This window comes from Crinia signifera, chromosome 5 (genome assembly GCF_055691185.1).
Source record: "Crinia signifera chromosome 5, ASM5569118v1, whole genome shotgun sequence".
NCBI classification, from domain to species: Eukaryota; Metazoa; Chordata; class Amphibia; order Anura; family Myobatrachidae; genus Crinia; species Crinia signifera.
The window spans coordinates 316986970-317006424 of NC_139221.1; the positions used below are offsets into that span (position 1 = coordinate 316986970).

General features: G+C 47.4%; 1 protein-coding gene across 2 annotated transcripts in view; it reads right to left on the reverse strand.

Annotated features, from left to right (window-relative positions):
- The window catches only part of TG (thyroglobulin), a 178598-nt gene extending 165027 nt beyond the window's left edge, over positions 1-13571 (reverse strand). For both annotated transcript variants that reach the window (XM_083144855.1, XM_083144854.1), the window contains exons 1-5: positions 13366-13571; positions 7993-8101; positions 5778-5875; positions 4307-4504; positions 1671-1830 (exon numbers count right to left, since the gene is read on the reverse strand). In XM_083144855.1, coding sequence (XP_083000981.1) covers positions 1671-1830; positions 4307-4504; positions 5778-5875; positions 7993-8101; positions 13366-13429 — 629 coding nt within the window. In that variant the 5' untranslated portion in view covers positions 13430-13571. The remainder of the gene's footprint in view (positions 1-1670; positions 1831-4306; positions 4505-5777; positions 5876-7992; positions 8102-13365) is intronic.
- Between the last annotated feature and the right edge of the window lie 5884 nt (positions 13572-19455).

The window sequence follows — 19455 nt, forward strand, 5'->3', positions numbered from 1 at the left end:
ACCCCGCGGTGATTGGTGCTGTACTTTACAGCACCAATCACCTCCGATCCCGTGTCACCGGCGAACGTTATTCGCCGGTGACACAGAAAACGCTGTGAATGGCTGTTCACACTGAACAGCCAATCACAGCGATCGCCGACGGGGGGGCGGCATCGCAGCCCCCCCTGGGCATGCAGGGACATGTCTGCTGTCAGGGACAGCAGACATCGTCCCTCTGTCACTGCGTCTCTAGACGCAGTGACAGTTTGAAGTCATGACGTATATATACGTCATGTGTCGGGAAGTACTTCCCGGCCATGACGTATATATACGTCAAATGTCGGGAAGGGGTTAAGATTGCTTTAGTTCCTTTAAACCACAATTTGATTTCCAGGTTGCACAATAATAAATCCAGCTTTACAATCCCATAAAGTTTTCCAAGCGGACTCTAATGTTACCAGACGTCTTATTAAACTTGGAAATAAATAACAGACTTCTATCTATTTTGCATACTCTAGAACAGTGTTTTTCAACCACTGTTCTCAAGTGTTCCCCTAGATCTAGAGATGCCCAAACTGGTTTACAGCCACCACCAGTTCAACTGTTATTTACTGGTCTCTTCTTTTCATGTAAAGGGCCAATGGGACAGATGTATTAAGCCTTAACAAGAGATAAATGCAAGGGTGATAAAGGCCCTTATTCCGATCTAAGCGGTAACGGCCGCTTGCGGCCGTTCCGCCGATGTTTTCGCTCTGCGCATGTGCAGAGGGCACTCTGCGCATGTGCAGGCGAAATCGCCGCACAATTTTTTTTACCACCGCAAAGGGGGTGGATAGGGGCGTGAGGGGCTACTTAGCCTCATTTCCCTATGCATACGCCCCGCGTTTCATGGGCGTTCCCATGCAAACGCGGGGCGTACGCATGGTAATGAGGCTGTGACGCATGTGTTGGGGGCGGGCATCTGACATCGCCGGATGTCAGCTGCCCGCCCCCATACATGCTTTCACACGGACAAGTGTCCGTGAGGTCTATGGATGCGGGAGCTGGTGGAGCGTGCGGCCCTGCCTTCGATGGTCGGTGACCATCGAATGCAGGGGGCTGCTCCAAGATGGTGGAGGCGTATCCCCCGCCATTTTCATGCGGACCGCCACATGTCCGCGTACGGACGGCCGTGGCGATCCGTATGGAAGGCGGGGATTCGCCTGCACGGTCGGAGCCGCATATGTGGCTCCGGCCGCACCAAGCAGAATAAGGGCCAAAGAGAGATAAACGTCCAGCCAATCAGCTCCTTACTGACTTTTTTCAAACCCATCCTGTAACATGGCAGTTAGGAGCTGATTGGCTGGACGTTTATCTCTCCTTATCACCCTTGCATTTATCTCTTGTTAAGGCTTAATACATCTGTCCCATTGTGTTTTATTCTTGTTACCTGTGGGGACCAATGTGATTGTTTTTCATATGGGGCCAATACGTTTTTTTTTTCCCCTGAGGGGTCAATGTGTTTTGCCCTGTGGGGATCCCTGTGCCGCAAAGTAAAAAGGTTGAAAATCGCTACTGTAGAACATTAATGATGGTTCTGACTCTAGCATAAACTGTCCTTCTCATAGGACATGGGGCCCTGATTCTACAACTCACAATAGACCTAAGTCAGTGATCTGTTACTACTTGTACCAGACGACCACATTAATTACCTGCTGAAACTTGACACAACGTCGAAAACCATCTGGTCCGTTGTGTTGACGAGTTTGCACTGGACAGGCTGGAACCCTCCATCCTTGGAGCAGTGAGGAAGAACCTTCTCACCAACATCGTGCAGGATCCGGCGCCCTCTTACTGCGCATCTCTGCGGGCCTAAGAAACCATTATGGGAATATAACGATTAACTGCCACGTGCTCAATACAGACATACTTCTGCATTCCACCACTGGACAGATGTCACAGGAGTACACGGAAATGCAGTGTTAGAAATGTATATAATCAGTGATGATGTATAAGCTACGTAGGATAAATGCTTCATTAAAGGGTGCCCCATCTGCGTGGATACTGTGTCCCATTCTGTAGGTCAATGTCAATGATATACTGTATAATATGATATATGGCAGCACTTACTGTAGGTCATTGCCATGGCCCTAACTGTGCAGAGTTTGTATACTCTCCCAGTGATTGCGTGGGTTTCCTCCGGGTACTCCGGTCTATGTACGTTGTAAGGCTTGTGGTGGTCTATGTACGTAGTAAGGCTTGTGGTGGTCTATGTACGTAGTAAGGCTTGTGGTGGTCTATGTACGTAGTAAGGCTTGTGGTGGTCTATACGTAGTAAGGCTTGTGGTGGTCTATGTACGTAGTAAGGCTTGTGGTGGTCTATGTACGTAGTAAGGCTTGTGGTGGTCTATGTACGTAGTAAGGCTTGTGGTGGTCTATGTACGTAGTAAGGCTTGTGGTGGTCTATGTACGTAGTAAGGCTTGTGGTGGTCTATGTACGTAGTAAGGCTTGTGGTGGTCTATGTACGTAGTAAGGCTTGTGGTGGTCTATGTACGTAGTAAGGCTTGTGGTGGTCTATGTACGTAGTAAGGCTTGTGGTGGTCTATGTACGTAGTAAGGCTTGTGGTGGTCTATGTACGTAGTAAGGCTTGTGGTGGTCTATGTACGTAGTAAGGCATGTGGTGGTCTATGTACGTAGTAAGGCTTGTGGTGGTCTATGTACGTAGTAAGGCTTGTGGTGGTCTATGTACGTAGTAAGGCTTGTGGTGGTCTATGTACGTAGTAAGGCTTGTGGTGGTCTATGTACGTAGTAAGGCTTGTGGTGGTCTATGTACGTAGTAAGGCTTGTGGTGGTCTATGTACGTAGTAAGGCTTGTGGTGGTCTATGTACGTAGTAAGGCTTGTGGTGGTCTATGTACGAAGTAAGGCTTGTGGTGGTCTATGTACGTAGTAAGGCATGTGGTGGTCTATGTACGTAGTAAGGCATGTGGTGGTCTATGTACGTAGTAAGGCTTGTGGTGGTCTATGTACGTAGTAAGGCTTGTGGTGGTCTATGTACGTAGTAAGGCTTGTGGTGGTCTATGTACGTAGTAAGGCTTGTGGTGGTCTATGTACGTAGTAAGGCTTGTGGTGGTCTATGTACGTAGTAAGGCTTGTGGTGGTCTATGTACGTAGTAAGGCTTCTGGTGGTCTATGTACGTAGTAAGGCTTCTGGTGGTCTATGTACGTAGTAAGGCTTGTGGTGGTCTATGTACGAAGTAAGGCTTGTGGTGGTCTGTGTACGTAGTAAGGCATGTGGTGGTCTATGTACGTAGTAAGGCATGTGGTGGTCTATGTACGTAGTAAGGCTTGTGGTGGTCTATGTACGTAGTAAGGCTTGTGGTGGTCTATGTACGTAGTAAGGCTTGTGGTGGTCTATGTACGTAGTAAGGCTTGTGGTGGTCTATGCACGTAGTAAGGCTTGTGGTGGTCTATGCACGTAGTAAGGCTTGTGGTGGTCTATGCACGTAGTAAGGCTTGTGGTGGTCTATGCACGTAGTAAGGCTTGTGGTGGTCTATGCACGTAGTAAGGCTTGTGGTGGTCTATGTACGTAGTAAGGCTTGTGGTGGTCTATGTACGTAGTAAGGCTTGTGGTGGTCTATGTACGTAGTAAGGCATGTGGTGGTCTATGTACGTAGTAAGGCATGTGGTGGTCTATGTACGTAGTAAGGCTTGTGGTGGTCTATGCACGTAGTAAGGCATGTGGTGGTCTATGTACGTAGTAAGGCTTGTGGTGGTCTATGCACGTAGTAAGGCTTGTGGTGGTCTATGTACGTAGTAAGGCTTGTGGTGGTCTATGTACGTAGTAAGGCTTGTGGTGGTCTATGTACGTAGTAAGGCTTGTGGTGGTCTATGTACGTAGTAAGGCTTGTGGTGGTCTATGTACGCAGTAAGGCTTGTGGTGGTCTATGTACGTAGTAAGGCTTGTGGTGGTCTATGTACGTAGTAAGGCTTGTGGTGGTCTATGTACGTAGTAAGGCTTGTGGTGGTCTATGTACGTAGTAAGGCTTGTGGTGGTCTATGTCCGTAGTAAGGCTTGTGGTGGTCTATGTACGTAGTAAGGCTTGTGGTGGTCTATGTATGTAGTAAGGCTTGTGGTGGTCTATGTACGTAGTAAGGCTTGGGGTGGTCTATGTACGTAGTAAGGCTTGTGGTGGTCTATGTACGTAGTAAGGCTTGTGGTGGTCTATGTACGTAGTAAGGCTTGTGGTGGTCTATGTACGTAGTAAGGCTTGTGGTGGTCTATGTACGTAGTAAGGCTTGTGGTGGTCTATGTACGTAGTAAGGCTTGCAGCTGCATAACTCACACTGTGCTGGTTCACCCATCTGCCGCGTCCCATAGATCTCCATCCCCTCGTGGTCTACGCACCAGCACTGTTCTCGTTCACATTGTACCGGCTCAAAATCCCCTGAATCGGTGCAGCGCGGGATGAAGGATGTGGCGCTGCTGTTGATGTATCCGCTCACTAAGATTTGCTGCTTTGTAAGCTGGCAAAAGGATAAACCTAAAGTATAGACACAGGTACAGACCATGAGATTGCTATACATATAAGCATTTACTAATCATAGATTCAGAAGTCAGTCTATAGTCATTCATGGGCCCATTTTTTCTGTGCACTGTACATACTGGCTGCTTTTGTATGTAGCCCACACATGTTAGACCGCTTTATCATTACACTGCAGTCTAGATTTTAGTTTGAACATTACTCATCCAAATCTAATCTCTCTGCAGTGCAGCATGGTTTTGCCTAGGTGCACAGTTACTTGCTTTTTTTGCTTTACTTCAATCAGGCCCTAGGAGCACAACCCACAAAATGGCTGCCTCCATGGTACATACAAAAGAGAAGGTACTCACATGCTCCTAGCCTGGTTTTAAACTAATGACACTAACGAACCAATCTGAAAATGAGCTAATTACATATTGTTGTTATTATCACTATATAGTTATTGGTACTTGTGTATTATCACGGCGCCCATTGCATATCGGAACACGATTTTTCATCGCATCGCATGCCATCGCATGCCATACACCCGATGCACAGCAATGCGATGCGATTTAAGCCCCCTATACGATTTTAAATTGTATAAGCACCCTAATGGGTGTTTTTAAGCACCGTAATGGGTGCTTACAATGTTTAATGCACCCCCACGCCACCCCCAGTGTGAACCAGAAGCGTGGCGAGCGCAGCGAGCCCGCGAGGGGCGGTGGTACGCGTCCTCCGACCTTTTCATACCCCCACTATTCACGTCGGCGTGGAGTTGATTTTATATAGTGTGGTGAGCGCAGCGAGCCACCGTGCCCGAAGCGTGGCGAGCGTAGCGAGGGGACGTGTATTACTTTACATGTATTCCGCAACCCCTCACGGGGCTCGCTACGCTCGCCATGCTTGGGGCTCGGTGGCTCGCTGCGCTCACCACACTATATAAAATCAACTCCACGCCGACGTGAATAGTGGGGGTATGAAAAGGTTGGAGGACGTGTACCACCGCCCCTCGCGGGCTCGCTGCGCTCGCCACGCTTCGGGTTCACATTCATAGTGGGGGTGGCATGGGGATCCATTTAACATTGTAAGCCCCCATTAGGGTGCTTATACAATTTATAATCGCATCGCATTGTATGGCATTGTATGCCATATACAATGCCATACAATTTTAAAATTGTATGACATCGGGGGACATCGCGGAACATCGCATCGCATACCATCGCATGCCTTATGGTCTGCGATGCGATGGGCGCCGTGATATACACAAGTACCTAGTTAGCAAATAGATACTTACATATCGCTGGAGATCCTGTTACTCTGCTGCCCGGGACCTCTGTGCCATCAGCACCCACACACCAGCAGGTGGCGCCGTCCCTGGCACACTGGATGTTCCTTCAAAACAGTAGGATTGGAATATTAACACAAGGGAAACCTTTCCGGGAAGGCGGGGCACTTCAGTCACATGACTAGTGATGCATTGTTGCCTACCCTCCCGCATCCTGCAGGAGGCTCCTGTTTCAGTCATAGATCTTCTACTGTCCTGCACTGCACCCTCAATCTCTAAGGTGGCACATTTTACCCAGGCCCTGGTCTGATGGAGGGGCCACTACCTCTTCCCTTGTTGCAGATGGCCGGCAGTGGCAGAGAGAGGACAGGCTTCCACTGCAGTACAGCCTCTCCCCCCCCCCCCCCCCCCCAGCACAGCACATGCTGGTCTGTGCTGTGCTTAGCTGGAGAGAAAGGCAGCTGCAGCAGCAGTTTGTCCTCTCTCTCCCTGAAAGGGTGTATAACAATGCCAGCCAGCCGCTGCTAACTTTTTTTTTTTTTTACAGGGCATGACCCTCTAGCTGGCCATGCCCCCTAATTTTGCCGGAGCCCGGCAGAGCTGTTGGCACTCCTGCTCAGGAATCCCTGCTGATGATTCTCTTTATACCCCCTTGTGAGAAGCCCTGACAGGAGAGATAGACAACAGCATATAGGGCCTTATTCTAGTTCACTCTTTCTGTCAAAATCCTTCTTAGATGGACAAAACCATGTGCACTGCAGGTGGAGCAGATGTAACATGTGCAGAGAGAATTAGATTTGGGTGGGTTTTACTTCAAAGTGAGATCTACATTGCAGTGTAAAAATAAAGCAGTCAGTATTTACCCTGCACAGAAACAAAATAACTTACCCAAATCTAATTCTCTCTGCACATTTTACATCTGCCCCACCTGCAGTGCACATGGTTTTGTCCATCTAAAGGTGCCCATACACGTACCAATTACCCGGTACTTTTTGTGCTAAAATAGCATCGCATCGCATGCACAATGCATTGCTATTTTAGCACAAAAAGTACCGGGTAATCAGTACGTGTATGGGCACCTTAAGAAGGCTTTTGTCAGAAAGAGTGAACTAGAATAAGGCCCATAATCACACAGGGTTCTTCTGTGCTGGTGTGCACTGACCCATAGCATGCTGCTGCTGCCGAGTTATAATAAGGAATTAGAATAAGAATTTTTGATAATAATCATTTGTTTAATTAGAGTATCTGGGGTGAAATGTAATAGGATGAGAGATTCAGAAAGTGAGAGATTTGTTGAGAAATCCCCAGGTTTTTTTTAAAGCAGCAATCATTTACACTGCAAAATCACACTGGTTTAGCAGTGTAAATGATTGCCGCTTTAAAAACCCCTGGAGATTTCTTACCAAATCTCTCACTTTCTGAATCTCTCATCATTTACATTTCAAGCATAATGATTTGGCTAATGCTATAATGGTATGGAAAACAATCCATCTAATAAATATATGGAGGTTGTAAACACTGGGCTGTCTACAAGGTGTAGACAGCCCAGTGTTCACAATAAAATAACATTAAATACACACAAGGTCAAATTGCATTTGGAATTTGTTGCATAGGCATGACTGATGTGATGCATTGCATTGTAGACAGCAGGGTCTGGAGATACAAAAAGACTAATTTGTGGCAGTACACCCACCCCCTCCCCCCTATATTTACCCAGACATCATGTCATAGACCCTTGATGGCTAACCTTGACACTCCAGCTGTTGTTGAACTACACATCCCAGCATGCTCTGCATCAGATTTAGCATGGCCAAAGTAGCAAAACTGAAGCAGAGCATGCTGGGATGTGTAGTTTAAAAAAACGTCTGGAGTGTCAAGGTTAGCCATCAAGGTCAGAGACAATAGGAAGAACTCTGTATTCTGGCGGCTGACACCGATTCCCTGAAATGTGTTTCTCACTGAAGAATTCAAGGAATTGATGATAACGGAACATTGCAGTCACAGCGATACTTACCTAGGAACCTGATGTTACAATGTAATAATAATCATATAATTGGCATTACACAAGTTTAATGAACAGATTCAGTTCAAGATTTAAAGATTAAAAAATGCCATAGTACAATCCACATTTCTAACACTGCAAATGTCATTAGCAGAAGCACCAATCACAAGCAGCAACCAGGAGATTGTGACTTGCTACATGGTACTTCTCTGCCATCATCACCTGTATAACCCGTCCTCCGAGCACTGGGGGACGTAGCTCTCTCCAGCAGTAACGGCCTTTTCCCGGGCAAGCTCACATGCCAGCAGGGGCTGAGAATCCAGCTGGTACTCTGTACAAGACAGAAATAATAGTTATTGTTATTTACTTATCTGTGGTTCTGAATCAGCTTTGTTAGCAAAGCTAAAAAGGACATAACTGCAAAACCATGTAGCACTGTATGGGGCAGATGTTACTTGCAAAGAGAGTAAAGCTGGCCATACATCTACAGATCGATTGTCAGATTGGGCTGGTTGGAACAAACACCTGGTAATATCTGAATGACAGTTTTTGGCAGTTTTCCAGCAATTCAAAGCAAATTGTCAACTGTCATTTGCTTTCATCCATTACCAGGATTTTGGTCTAACCAGCCAGATCTGACAATCAATCTGTAGATGTTTGGCCAGCATTAGATTTGGGTGGGTAATATTGTTTATGCACAGGGTAAATACTGTCTGCTTTTGCATGTAGCTCACATATATTAGGCAGATTTATTTTAACACTGCCATTTAGATTTGAGTTTAAACACACCTAACACAAATCTAGGGGGGTTATTCTGGTCCGTTCGCAGAGACCGTACTTTCCCACGTGGACCGATGTTTGGCGCATGCCCAGCTGCATTTCTGCGCAAGTACATATGCCAGGTGCGTGCGGCCACGTGCCCAGTCACCAGATGTCAGCTGCCCGCCCACTTCCTTCTGAATGCCCACGAACATCTCAGAGCAACCTTAGATGTGCGGGTGCCTTTCACATCATTCGATGGTCAGCAACCATCGGATGATATGGGTGTTCCCCCACAGCCTGCGAATGGATGTTAAACATCCATTCGCAACCCGTGCGCACGAACGCGGCGTGCGTATCGGCATTTGCAGGGCGGTGTCTGGTGAACGCGCAAGGTTGCAAATTCGCAGCCTTGTGAATCAACCAGAAAAAGGTCCCTAATGTAGCCCATACACTAAGGCGATATTGCATCAAATCCTTCGATTGTATTTTTGACCGGTCACATCAAAAAATATTGTGCGCTGCACATAATATTTATCGAATTGCATGAGCAATTGAATGGAATCCAGGGCGGGTTCACTTGAATGCAATCCGGGGTGGGTTCCAGTAGCGGGGCCGAAGTGCGGGTGGTGGTGGATCGGGGACCGGAGCGCTGGTGGTGGTGGAGTGGGGACCGGAATGGTGGCAGACCATAGAGGTGAAGCTCAGAGGGCCGACCAGTGTTTTAAATTGTTTTCTCAAATTCTACCACTGCTGCTGAGTCCCGTCGCAGCCAGCGCTCCTTCACAGCGCTGCGATTCACCCATACATACTGTATGTCACGGACCAATCTTGGGAGCCATGTGTCAATCAAAAATGTCCAACCAATAATACATTAATAATGATTAAATTATAATGGAAGAGGATTCTATCCAAATCATTTTTTTTTTTAGGTTATATAAACATTATCATGAAAAAAATGGATTCAAATGTAAAAGAAATATTATCATTATTAAAGACAATGACACGACACAGTTTGCAGTAGGCAGAAATAATCCTGAAAAATGATTTGAAAATTTTGATTGAAAAAAGTTGGATTTAAAAAACAAAACAGTAATAAATAAACGGCATAAAACGGTAAAACGTAAACATGAGAAGATAAACCGTAAAATACATGCAATGTGTCAAGTTTTTGCAGTAGCGACCAAGCTCAGGACTGTCGAAAGCGCCGTCGTGCACAGTTTAAAGGCAAATGGGAGGGGCACGGTCAGTGGTTGGGGGCATGGCCAAACCCCTGTAAAAAAAATTGTGCTGTGCTGCAGCAGCCTGTCCTCTCTACTCCCACTGCCCTGACTCTGCAGTGGAGGAGGGAGGTGCGGAACCCCAGGCCCAGGTAAAAAGTACCTGCTCCACCCCCTTGATGGTACTGACGTAGCTACATACAAGCAGAGGAGGAGGTATGTTATGGCCATAACTGTGGTTTGCACAGGTGCAACTTGACCTCTCCCTGAGCACATGGGTTTGCGGAACAGGACAGAGGAGCAGAAGATGAGGCCAGCCAATGGGGTCATCTGGGCGGAGCAGGGCAAGACTAACAATGGGTCGGATTGAGCTACAGCTGGTATTAAACAGTATTTTCAATTTTTTTCACAACATTTTTCAATTTGTGTTATTTAGGGTGGCTTTGGGGCTGGTAGTGTAAGGAGGTGTTCACACCCATGTGACTCTGGCCACACCCACAAAGCACTTGCCACAGCTCCTCCACTTCTCACGGTACTTATATGTTAGTTGGGCACCCACTATAGTTAGTACGCTCCAGTGGCGCATGCAGGGGGGGGGGGGGGGGGGTTCTGAGTACCCAGAAACCCCCCCGAGGAGTCTAAGCTGAGGGTCCCCTATTTTCATGGGTACAAGAATTTAAAAAATCGGCCCTTGGGAACCGGAGATATCTGACTTCAAAGTAGTGGTCCCCATCCAAGCCTGTTAATGGCTCTTCCCAGTCAGAAATTTCAGGTTCTGTCTTAGAGTTTTTCTGAGGGTATATTCAAAAAGCTGGGACTCTCCCCCTTTGATGTTCCCAGAACCAGAGATATCAGCCTTCCAGCAGCTGGTTACTGCTCCAGCTCCACACACCTGGTATGTAGTTTTATATACTCGTTGGCAGATTGCTCTGCCTCCTGAACTCTGATCCCCCAGTCCCCAGTACCATTTTGTAGGTGGGATTCTCCAGTTTTTAATTCCATTAAAATCTAAGAAATCTATTTCCGGGAACTGGAGATATCTGCAGTCAAGCAAGCTGTCCTCCCACCAGAAAATTATGAATAATAAGCCCATTCCACTATACACCCCCCCCCTCTGCATATTAAACATCCTCTACCACCTTGGAAGTTATGTATCAGGGCCCCTTCATTCAGCCCAATGCCCCCTTCTCCCACCTCATCTCCCACCATCTGTGCAGTAAAGGGGTAATTAGTGGAAATTACTGATCCAGACCCTATATGCTGAGTGGTTGATATAATACCCCCTACCACCCGCAGGACATCAAAGCTTCTCCCACCCCTACCGCGGGAGGATTGGTAGGGGCCCCAATACATTGCTATGCCCAGGGGTCTACACTGCTGTTGATGCCCCTGTATATATATATATGTGTGTATATGTGTGTGTGTGTATATATATGTACATATATATATATATATATATATATATATATATATATATATATATATATATATATATATATATAATTATTATTTATATACATTTGGTCTATCTATAATACTTTAACTGACCCGGCATATACTGGGTCACCTAAGTGTCGCTCCGTGCTTTGCTCCACCCCTCTGGAAGCCCCCTTCTGAAAATCCTGCGTTTGCCCCTGCGCTCATATCCTAACTATCCATGTCGGCATGCAGTTGATTTTATATAGTGTGGCGAGCCCGAAGCGTGGTGAGCGCAGCGAGCCCCGCGAGAAGCCGCTGAAAACTAAGCAAATAGTTTAGTGGGCGCCCAACTAACATATCAGTACCCTTCTCACTATAAGCCCTTGAAAATTGTCAGCCTCAGGTCCTTGTGTCTCTTAATTCAGCCTTTGGGCTGCATTACCTTACAAAAATACATATACAGAAGGGTGTTCTGCATTTCATTAAAATGCATCAAGTGCCACCTAGTGGTAGAAAATAAATGTTAATATTTGCTGTATTGAACAATGTAATTTATCATTAAGGAATACTATCACTGTACCTATAATCTGACATACTCTTGGAACGTCATTTCCATTCCTCTTTATCAACATACAGTAAGTATGGTTTTGGAATCTGAACAGTACATTATTGATGTTATTATTACTTAATGCATTAGAATCTTAGCCGCAGGGAGACTGTTACTGTCCATGCACACTGGGCGTTTTTGTCCAGCGGGTATGCTGAACGATTATGGGGAAAATCGCTGGGCTGAAAAAACACTAAGTGCATACACACTGAGAGATTTTCACCTGTTTTAGCGATTTTCCTGGGGGTGGACGGCTTTCCATAGTAGAATGATGGAAAGCAGATGAGTGGCCAGGCCAGCGATGATACGGGATCTGACCCTGGGCTCAATTTTTACTCTATTCACTACAGATACATCTGATCAGATTAATGATGATCCCCTGACAGCTTCAGATCAGACAGAGCTAGTGCTAGAAATATTTAACTTTTACCATCGAAGAGGGAGAACCCAATATTTTCCCACCATCGATGGTGTAGCAAAGCTACAAGCTCTGCCCCCGACGTCTGTGAAGCACTGCCCCAGGCTGTGATTGGCTCGCAGCCACTTGAATAGAGCAGCAGAGATGACCATTGGTAGGTGAAACCATCAATGCTTCCCTTGGAGAGGGTTTTCGATACCATAACTATCAACGGTATCATCGATGGTTAACCCATTATTGGCCATTCCTAATTCACACATGTTGGCCTATTACCTGACCTAGTCATCACCAAAACGGGGAACTGCCCCAATTGGGGGCTAGTGTAAGCGCACAGAGCTGATTATTCAGCTCTGGACATGAAATAGCAGTAATCGATATTTGGTGATTCCACTATTCTGCTCATGTACGAGTCCTCAAACTGTGGTCGCATTCTGAAAAATGCGAACGCAGTATGAGCAACTGCAGGGGGGAGGCAACCGTGCATTGGGTGGGCGGCGACGCGGCGTTGGAGGCGTGTCCAGACCAGTTTTGGGGTGGTTTGTGGCCACTGCCCAATGTTACACGCAGCAGCTGCATGGCATAACATAGCTGTCTTGCTGTAACAGATATTGAATACTGAATAACCCCCATCGTTACCAGAGATTTAACTCTGGGAGGCAATGCAGTCATCTACCTCTGGGCTCCTGCTCCCCAGGGGGCACCTCTCCTCCCCTGCAAGTTTAAACCAGTTAACTAAAAGCCGTCGATATCGCTTCTGTGGCTGAGTTCTGAAATATATATGTGTTCTCTCTATTTCAGGACAGACATGTATATAATTTAGGTTTGTGTGTGTGGCCACCGATCGTTACTAAAACCTATTAATAAGACAGGATCGAGGCCAAGCTACTGTAAATCCACCAAGCCTGCAAATCCCAAGAGAAAGATGTGATAAAAGCAACAAACCCAATGCCACCTGGATGATATAAAGGTATTGCTGAAAAACACAGAATACAGCCACAAAGGCAGAGCAATGTTTACAAGTTATAGAAACACTGGCACAAACTAAAATAAAAAATGAGGGGTGCTAGTAAGAAAGCCCTTTAAAAGTGCAGCTGGGCTATCAGAGAATAAATGTATATATCATGTAGGCATGGTAACGATGAATATACTGTAATACCCTAATAAGTACTTACCAGCTGTGGTAGCAGATGCTACAGAGATAATAGAAAGGAAAGTGATAACGGGTAGCTGGGCCATTGGTTCTGTGCTCTGGGCCCCCTGTGGGATACGACAGGGGGGTGATGATCCAGCACTGAGCAGGTATCACGTCCCCCCTTATATACCCATCAGTGAGGACGCAGCCACCTGCAGACTCACTCAGTGACGTAGGAGCCTCAATCATCTGCTCGCTGGAGCAAGGAGAGCCCATCCGCCCAGTACGTTATTGCTACAGTGACTCAGCAGGGGCGGAATACTGATGCAGAACGCAGAGCATCAGCACACACTGCACCTGCAGCACATGTCATACCCAGCTCTGCTACCGGACAATGACAAGCGAGTCGCTCTGCCAGAAATGGGGGAACTGTGTTTTGCATTACTGTGGTCCTTTGTCTGTTTTATTGGTTGAGATACTGGAGCAATAGAACATGATCTGGAGATTTTGGGTCTCTCAGAATTTGCACATGTGCAAACCCCGGGGGCGAACGACTTCGCCCTGTGTTTTATGGACATCCCCGTGAAATCGCTGGGCGCTCCCCTAAGAATGCAGAAATGGCGATGCCATCACATGACATCAGCGCCGCCCTTAATTTGGCAGATAGCGGCCAGAATAAAAGTCTAGACTGATGTTTATTATCGAAGGGGAGAATGGTGTGCGCCAACCGAATGATTTCTCTCCCATTTGGCCGCACGCATGCGAGGGGATGTGTTAGGGAATGCACATGTTACAGAGGGGATTCGCGCGGGAGGCTTTTGCCTGTTTGATAGGCTGCGAACATACACAGCCTAGTGAACAGGACTGAATCAGGCCCCGAGATGTGACTGACCCTTCCGTTAGCAGACATTGTGAAAACTTGGATAAACCATAGCTGCCGATTCTCCTGGATGGGGCAGCACAGAACCGGGAGATGGGAGGTGTGGCTTGTGAAAGTGGGCGGGGAGGAGGCAGGAACGGCTGTAGGTGGAACTTTGGCTTTGCGATTGTGTCATCATAGCCATGGCCCCCCCCCCCACTATTACTGCCAATGTACTGTGGGGGGTGTGGCTACAATAAAGAGATTCACTGCAAAACGCATTGTTGGCCAGCCCACTTCACTCAGTAAGTGGGTGGCTGGGTGACAGAGGCCGGACAGTTCAGCGAGACATGGTAATTTTACATTTTAAATGTTTGTCCAACCTTATTTTAAACGTATTTATTGTGTCTGCCCACACCACCTCACCAGGAAGAGAGTTCCATAGTTTAGCTGGGTACTCTTTACCTATCACGGCGCCCATCGCGGGCATCGCGGGTACATTTAGGTCTGGCCGCGACGCGACCGACGCGATGCCCGCGATTTCCCATTGAAACCCATGTTAAACATGGAAATCGCGTCGGTCGCGTCGCGGCCGGCCATAAATGTACCCGCGATGCGATGCACCCGATTTCCCATAGCAATCAATGTTAAATGGCCCGACCGACGAGATTTTACTGTTAAATGCCTCAATGGACCCGATGTGGCCATAGGAAACAATGTTAAATGGGCCACAGAGGCCAAATAGGCAACCTTGACTGGGAAATGGCCCCCCCAATTGTTACCGCCACCCCACGATCAACGTGAACCCGAAGCGTGGCGAGCGCAGCGAGCCCGCGAGGGGCGGCGGTACGCGTCCTCCGACCTTTTCATACCCCCACTATCCACGTCGGCGTGGAGTTGAGAATAGAATAGTGTGGCGAGCGCAGCGAGCCACCAAGCCCGAAGCGTGGCGAGCGCAGCGAGCCGCGCGAGGGGACGCGGATACCTTCACAGCTATACGCGTCCCCTCGCGGGCTTCACAGGTGTCCATGGCGACGCGGACACCTGTGAAGCCCGCGAAGGGACGCGTTTACCTGTGAAGGTATCCGCGTCCCCTCGCGGGGCTCGCCACACTATTCTATTCTCAACTCCACGCCGACGTGGATAGTGGGGGTATGAAAAGGTCGGAGGACGCGTACCGCCGCCCCTCGCGGGCTCGCCACGCTTCGGGTTGACGTTGATCGTGGGGTGGCGTAAACAATTGGGGGGGCCATTTCAGAGTTCAGGGTAAGTATTTGGGCTCTAAGGCCCATTTAACATTGTTTCCTATGCTAAAATCGGGTCCATTCAGCCATTTAACATGAAAATCGTGTCCATCGGGCCTTTTAACATTGATTCCTATGGCAAATCGTGGGCATCGCGTCGCGGCCATCGTGTGCACATTTATGGCCGGCCGCGACGCGACCGACGCGATGTCCATGTTTAACATGGTTTTCAATGGGAAATCGTGGACATCGCGTCGGTCGCGTCGGGGCATCTTTAGCCCGCATACGACGCGACCGACGCGATTTTTTACCTCACGATGCCCACGATCAAGATCGTGGGCGCCGTGCTAGGTAAAGAGTACCTTTAGCTGCCCTGACCATGAAAAAACGTTTTTCCTTCTAAGGGAACGAAATCTTCTTTCTTCTAATCTTAACTCGTGCCCACGTGTCCTAGATTCCTTCCTTGTATTAAAAAGTGCGCTTGACAGTTCCTTATATTGTCATCTGATATGTGAGTACGTTAAGCATGTCCCCCTTAAACATCTCATCTAGCGTGAACAGTCCCAAATTTCTCAATCTCTCCTCGTAGCTTAAATTATCCATTCCCTGAATTAGCTTTGTTGCTCTTCTTTGGACTTTTGCCAGTTCTAGGATGTCCCTTTTATAGTGCGGGGCCCAGAATTGTATTCCATATTCTAGGTGTGGTCTAACCAGTGCTTTGTACAGTGGCATAATTACTTTTAAGTCCCTAGTTTCCACATGCTAGAATTTTGTTGGCCCTTCTTTGTTGCTATATTACATTGAGCGCTACACCCCAGTTTGTTATCTATTTGGACTCTTAGTTCCTTTTTACCCAATGCCTCCACGCTCAGGTTATAACTAGCACATTGGTTATGTCTCCCAAGGTGCATAACTTTGCATGTATCCACATTGAACCTCATTTTCCACTTTTTTGCCCAATCATCTAGTTTATTAAGATCATTCTGAAGCGCGGAGACATCCTCGGTTGATCTAATTCTCACATAACTCAGTTTTGTAGGTACTTGTTTCCTAGCACGGTGCCCATCGCATGGCATCGTGTACCTTATTTAGTGGTGTGCGATGCGATGCTTGTACAATTAAATATCGCATAGCATGCCTGCAAATGGTATGCGATGCAATGCGATTTTTAATTGTACAAGCACCCATGCCATGTGATGGGTGCTTACAATGAGATGTAACCCCCAATATCCACACCATCCCGAAGCGTGGCGAGCCCCGCGGTACGCGTCCTCCGACCTTTTCATACCCCCACTATCCACATCGGCGTGAAGTTGATATTAGATAGTGTGGCGAGCGCAGCGAGCAACCGAGCCCGAAGCGTGACGAGCCCCGCGAGGGTACGCGGAGTACGGGCCCGAAGCGTGGCAAGCGGACGCGGAATGCATGTAAAGTAATCTGTGTCCGCTCGCCACACTTCGGGCTCGTATTCCGCGTCTGCTCACCACACTTCGGGATCGGTGGCTCGCCACACTATCTAAATTCAACTCCACGCCGACGTGGATAATGGGGGTATGAAAAGGTCGGAGGACACGTACCGCCGCCGCTCGCCACGCCTCGGGATGGCGTGGATACTGGGGGTTACATCTCATTGTAAGCACCCATCACATCTCATGGCATGGGTACTTGTACAATTAAAAATCGAATCGCATCGCATGCCGCAATATTCCACAGGGATGTGTTGCGAAGCGATGAGATTTTTAGGAGCCCATACGATGGAAATCGTGGGCGCCGTTCTAGGAAACAAGTACCGTTTTGTATAATCCGCAAAGATGGATACATTGCTGAGTAATCCCAGCCCAATATCATTAATAAATATTTTAAATAAAATGGGCCCTAGTACCGACTCCTGAGGCACTCCACTTAGTACTGGTATCATAGTTGATACGGCACTGTTCATGACCACTCTCTGTTCTCTATTACACAGCCAGTTCCCTACCCATCTACAGATTCTTACCCCTAACCCCAGGTCCTCCATTTTATTTATCAACCTCTTGTGCGGCAATGTATCGAAAACTTTAACAAAATCTAGGATGACCACGTCTACGGTGTTTCCATAATCTAGGTTTTTGCTGACGTCCTCATAGAAGCCGAGTAAATTTGTTTGACACAATTGATTTTTCACAAACCCATGCTGGTTAATACGAAGTAAACTATGAAGATCTAAATATTTCTGGACACCATCCCTTAAAAATCATTCAAATAATTTACCCACTACTGGTCTGTAATTAGCTGGGCTGTCCCTTTTTCCTTTTTTGAATATTGGCACTACTTCTGCTATTCTCCAGTCTTTAGGAACCTTACCTGATGAAAGTGAGTTATAAAAAATGTAATACAGAAGGGTCGCTAATTCCTCCCTTAAGTCCATTAGTACCCTAGGATGAATCCCATCTGGGCCTGGTGATTTGTTTGTTTTGATTTTGCTGAGCCGCAATATTATCTCATCAGTCATGAAAGCAATATTAAGATCTGGCTTGTTCATCCTATTTGTGGTACCTGTACATTCCAATGTCTCTTCTCCCCTAGTAAACACTGATGAGAAGAACTAATTTAATAGTTCAGCTTTTCCCTTCTCCTCTGTAAAGCTTTTACCATTGATATTGGATAGTGTGTCTATGTTCTCTTTAATTATTAGTTTACTATTGATGTATTTGAAAAACTTCTTGGTATTGGATTTGGGTACTCTTTACCTAGAAGGGCATCGCGGGTAAATCGCGGGTACATTAAAAACGGGTGCCCGCGATGACCGCGATTTTCCCATAGGGATCAATGTTAAAAACGGTGATTGACCGCAATTTTAATGTTAAATGCCTCAATGCCCGCGATTTGGCCATAGGAATCAATGTTAAATGGGCCACAGAGCCCTAATAGTCACCGTGAACTCTGAAATGGCCCCCACAATTGTTAACGCCACCCCACGATCAACGTGAACCCGAAGCGTGGCGAGCGCAGCGAGGGGCGGCGGTACGCGTCCTCCGACCTTTTCATGCCCTACTATCCACGTCGGCATGGAGTTGAGAATAGAATAGTGTGGCGAGCGCAGCGAGCCACCGAGCCCGAAGCGTGGCGAGTGCAGCGAGCCCCGCGAGGGGACGCGGATACCTTCACAGGTAAACGCGTCCCCTCGCGGGCTTCACAGGTGTCCGCTTTTCGCCACGGACACCTGTGAAGCCCGCGAGGGGACGCGTATAACTGTGAAGGTATCCGCGTGCGCTCGCCACGCTTCGGGCCTCGGTGGCTCGCTGCGCTCGCCACACTATTCTATTCTCAACTCCACGCCGACGTGGATAGTAGGGCATGAAAAGGTCGGAGGACGCGTACCGCTGCGCTCGCCACGCTTCGGGTTCACGTTGATCGTGGGGTGGCGTTAACAATTGTGGGGGCCATTTCAGAGTTCACGGTGACTATTAGGGCTCTGTGGCCCATTTAACATTGTTTCCTATGTAAAAATCGCGGGCATTGAACACTAAAATCGGGTCCAATCTCATTTTTAACATTGGTCCCTATGGGAAATCGCGGCCATCGCGTCACACCCGATTTTTAGTGCATTCGATGGTCGCGATGGGCGCCCTTCTAGGTAAAGAGTACCTGGATTTGCACAGAGCCTGCTCCTCTCAGTAGCTCTTCAGATTTTGGTCTGCGTCTCCGAGCATTAAGAATCGCAGGCTTAAAACATCAACCACGTATGGCTTAGAATCAATTTCCAGATCCATCACTATGCACCTACTCTCACACAGAAACCCACATTCAATTCCTATGGTCCTTTACACCCAAACAGTCCACTCCCTGGTCAATTCTTGCCTGCAACTAGCGGACCACTCCCACCTGCCTACGGACCCTTTTGCTTCCTAACCATTCAGCAGCTTATTTAGAACCACTTGGACCCACCTTGGGGAAATGTAAGCCTGCATCGGCGTAATTCTGCCTAGTTTAAACCAAAGTTTTAAAGTGGCAATAATTTAAAAGATGAAACCAGTTTGGATTTGCC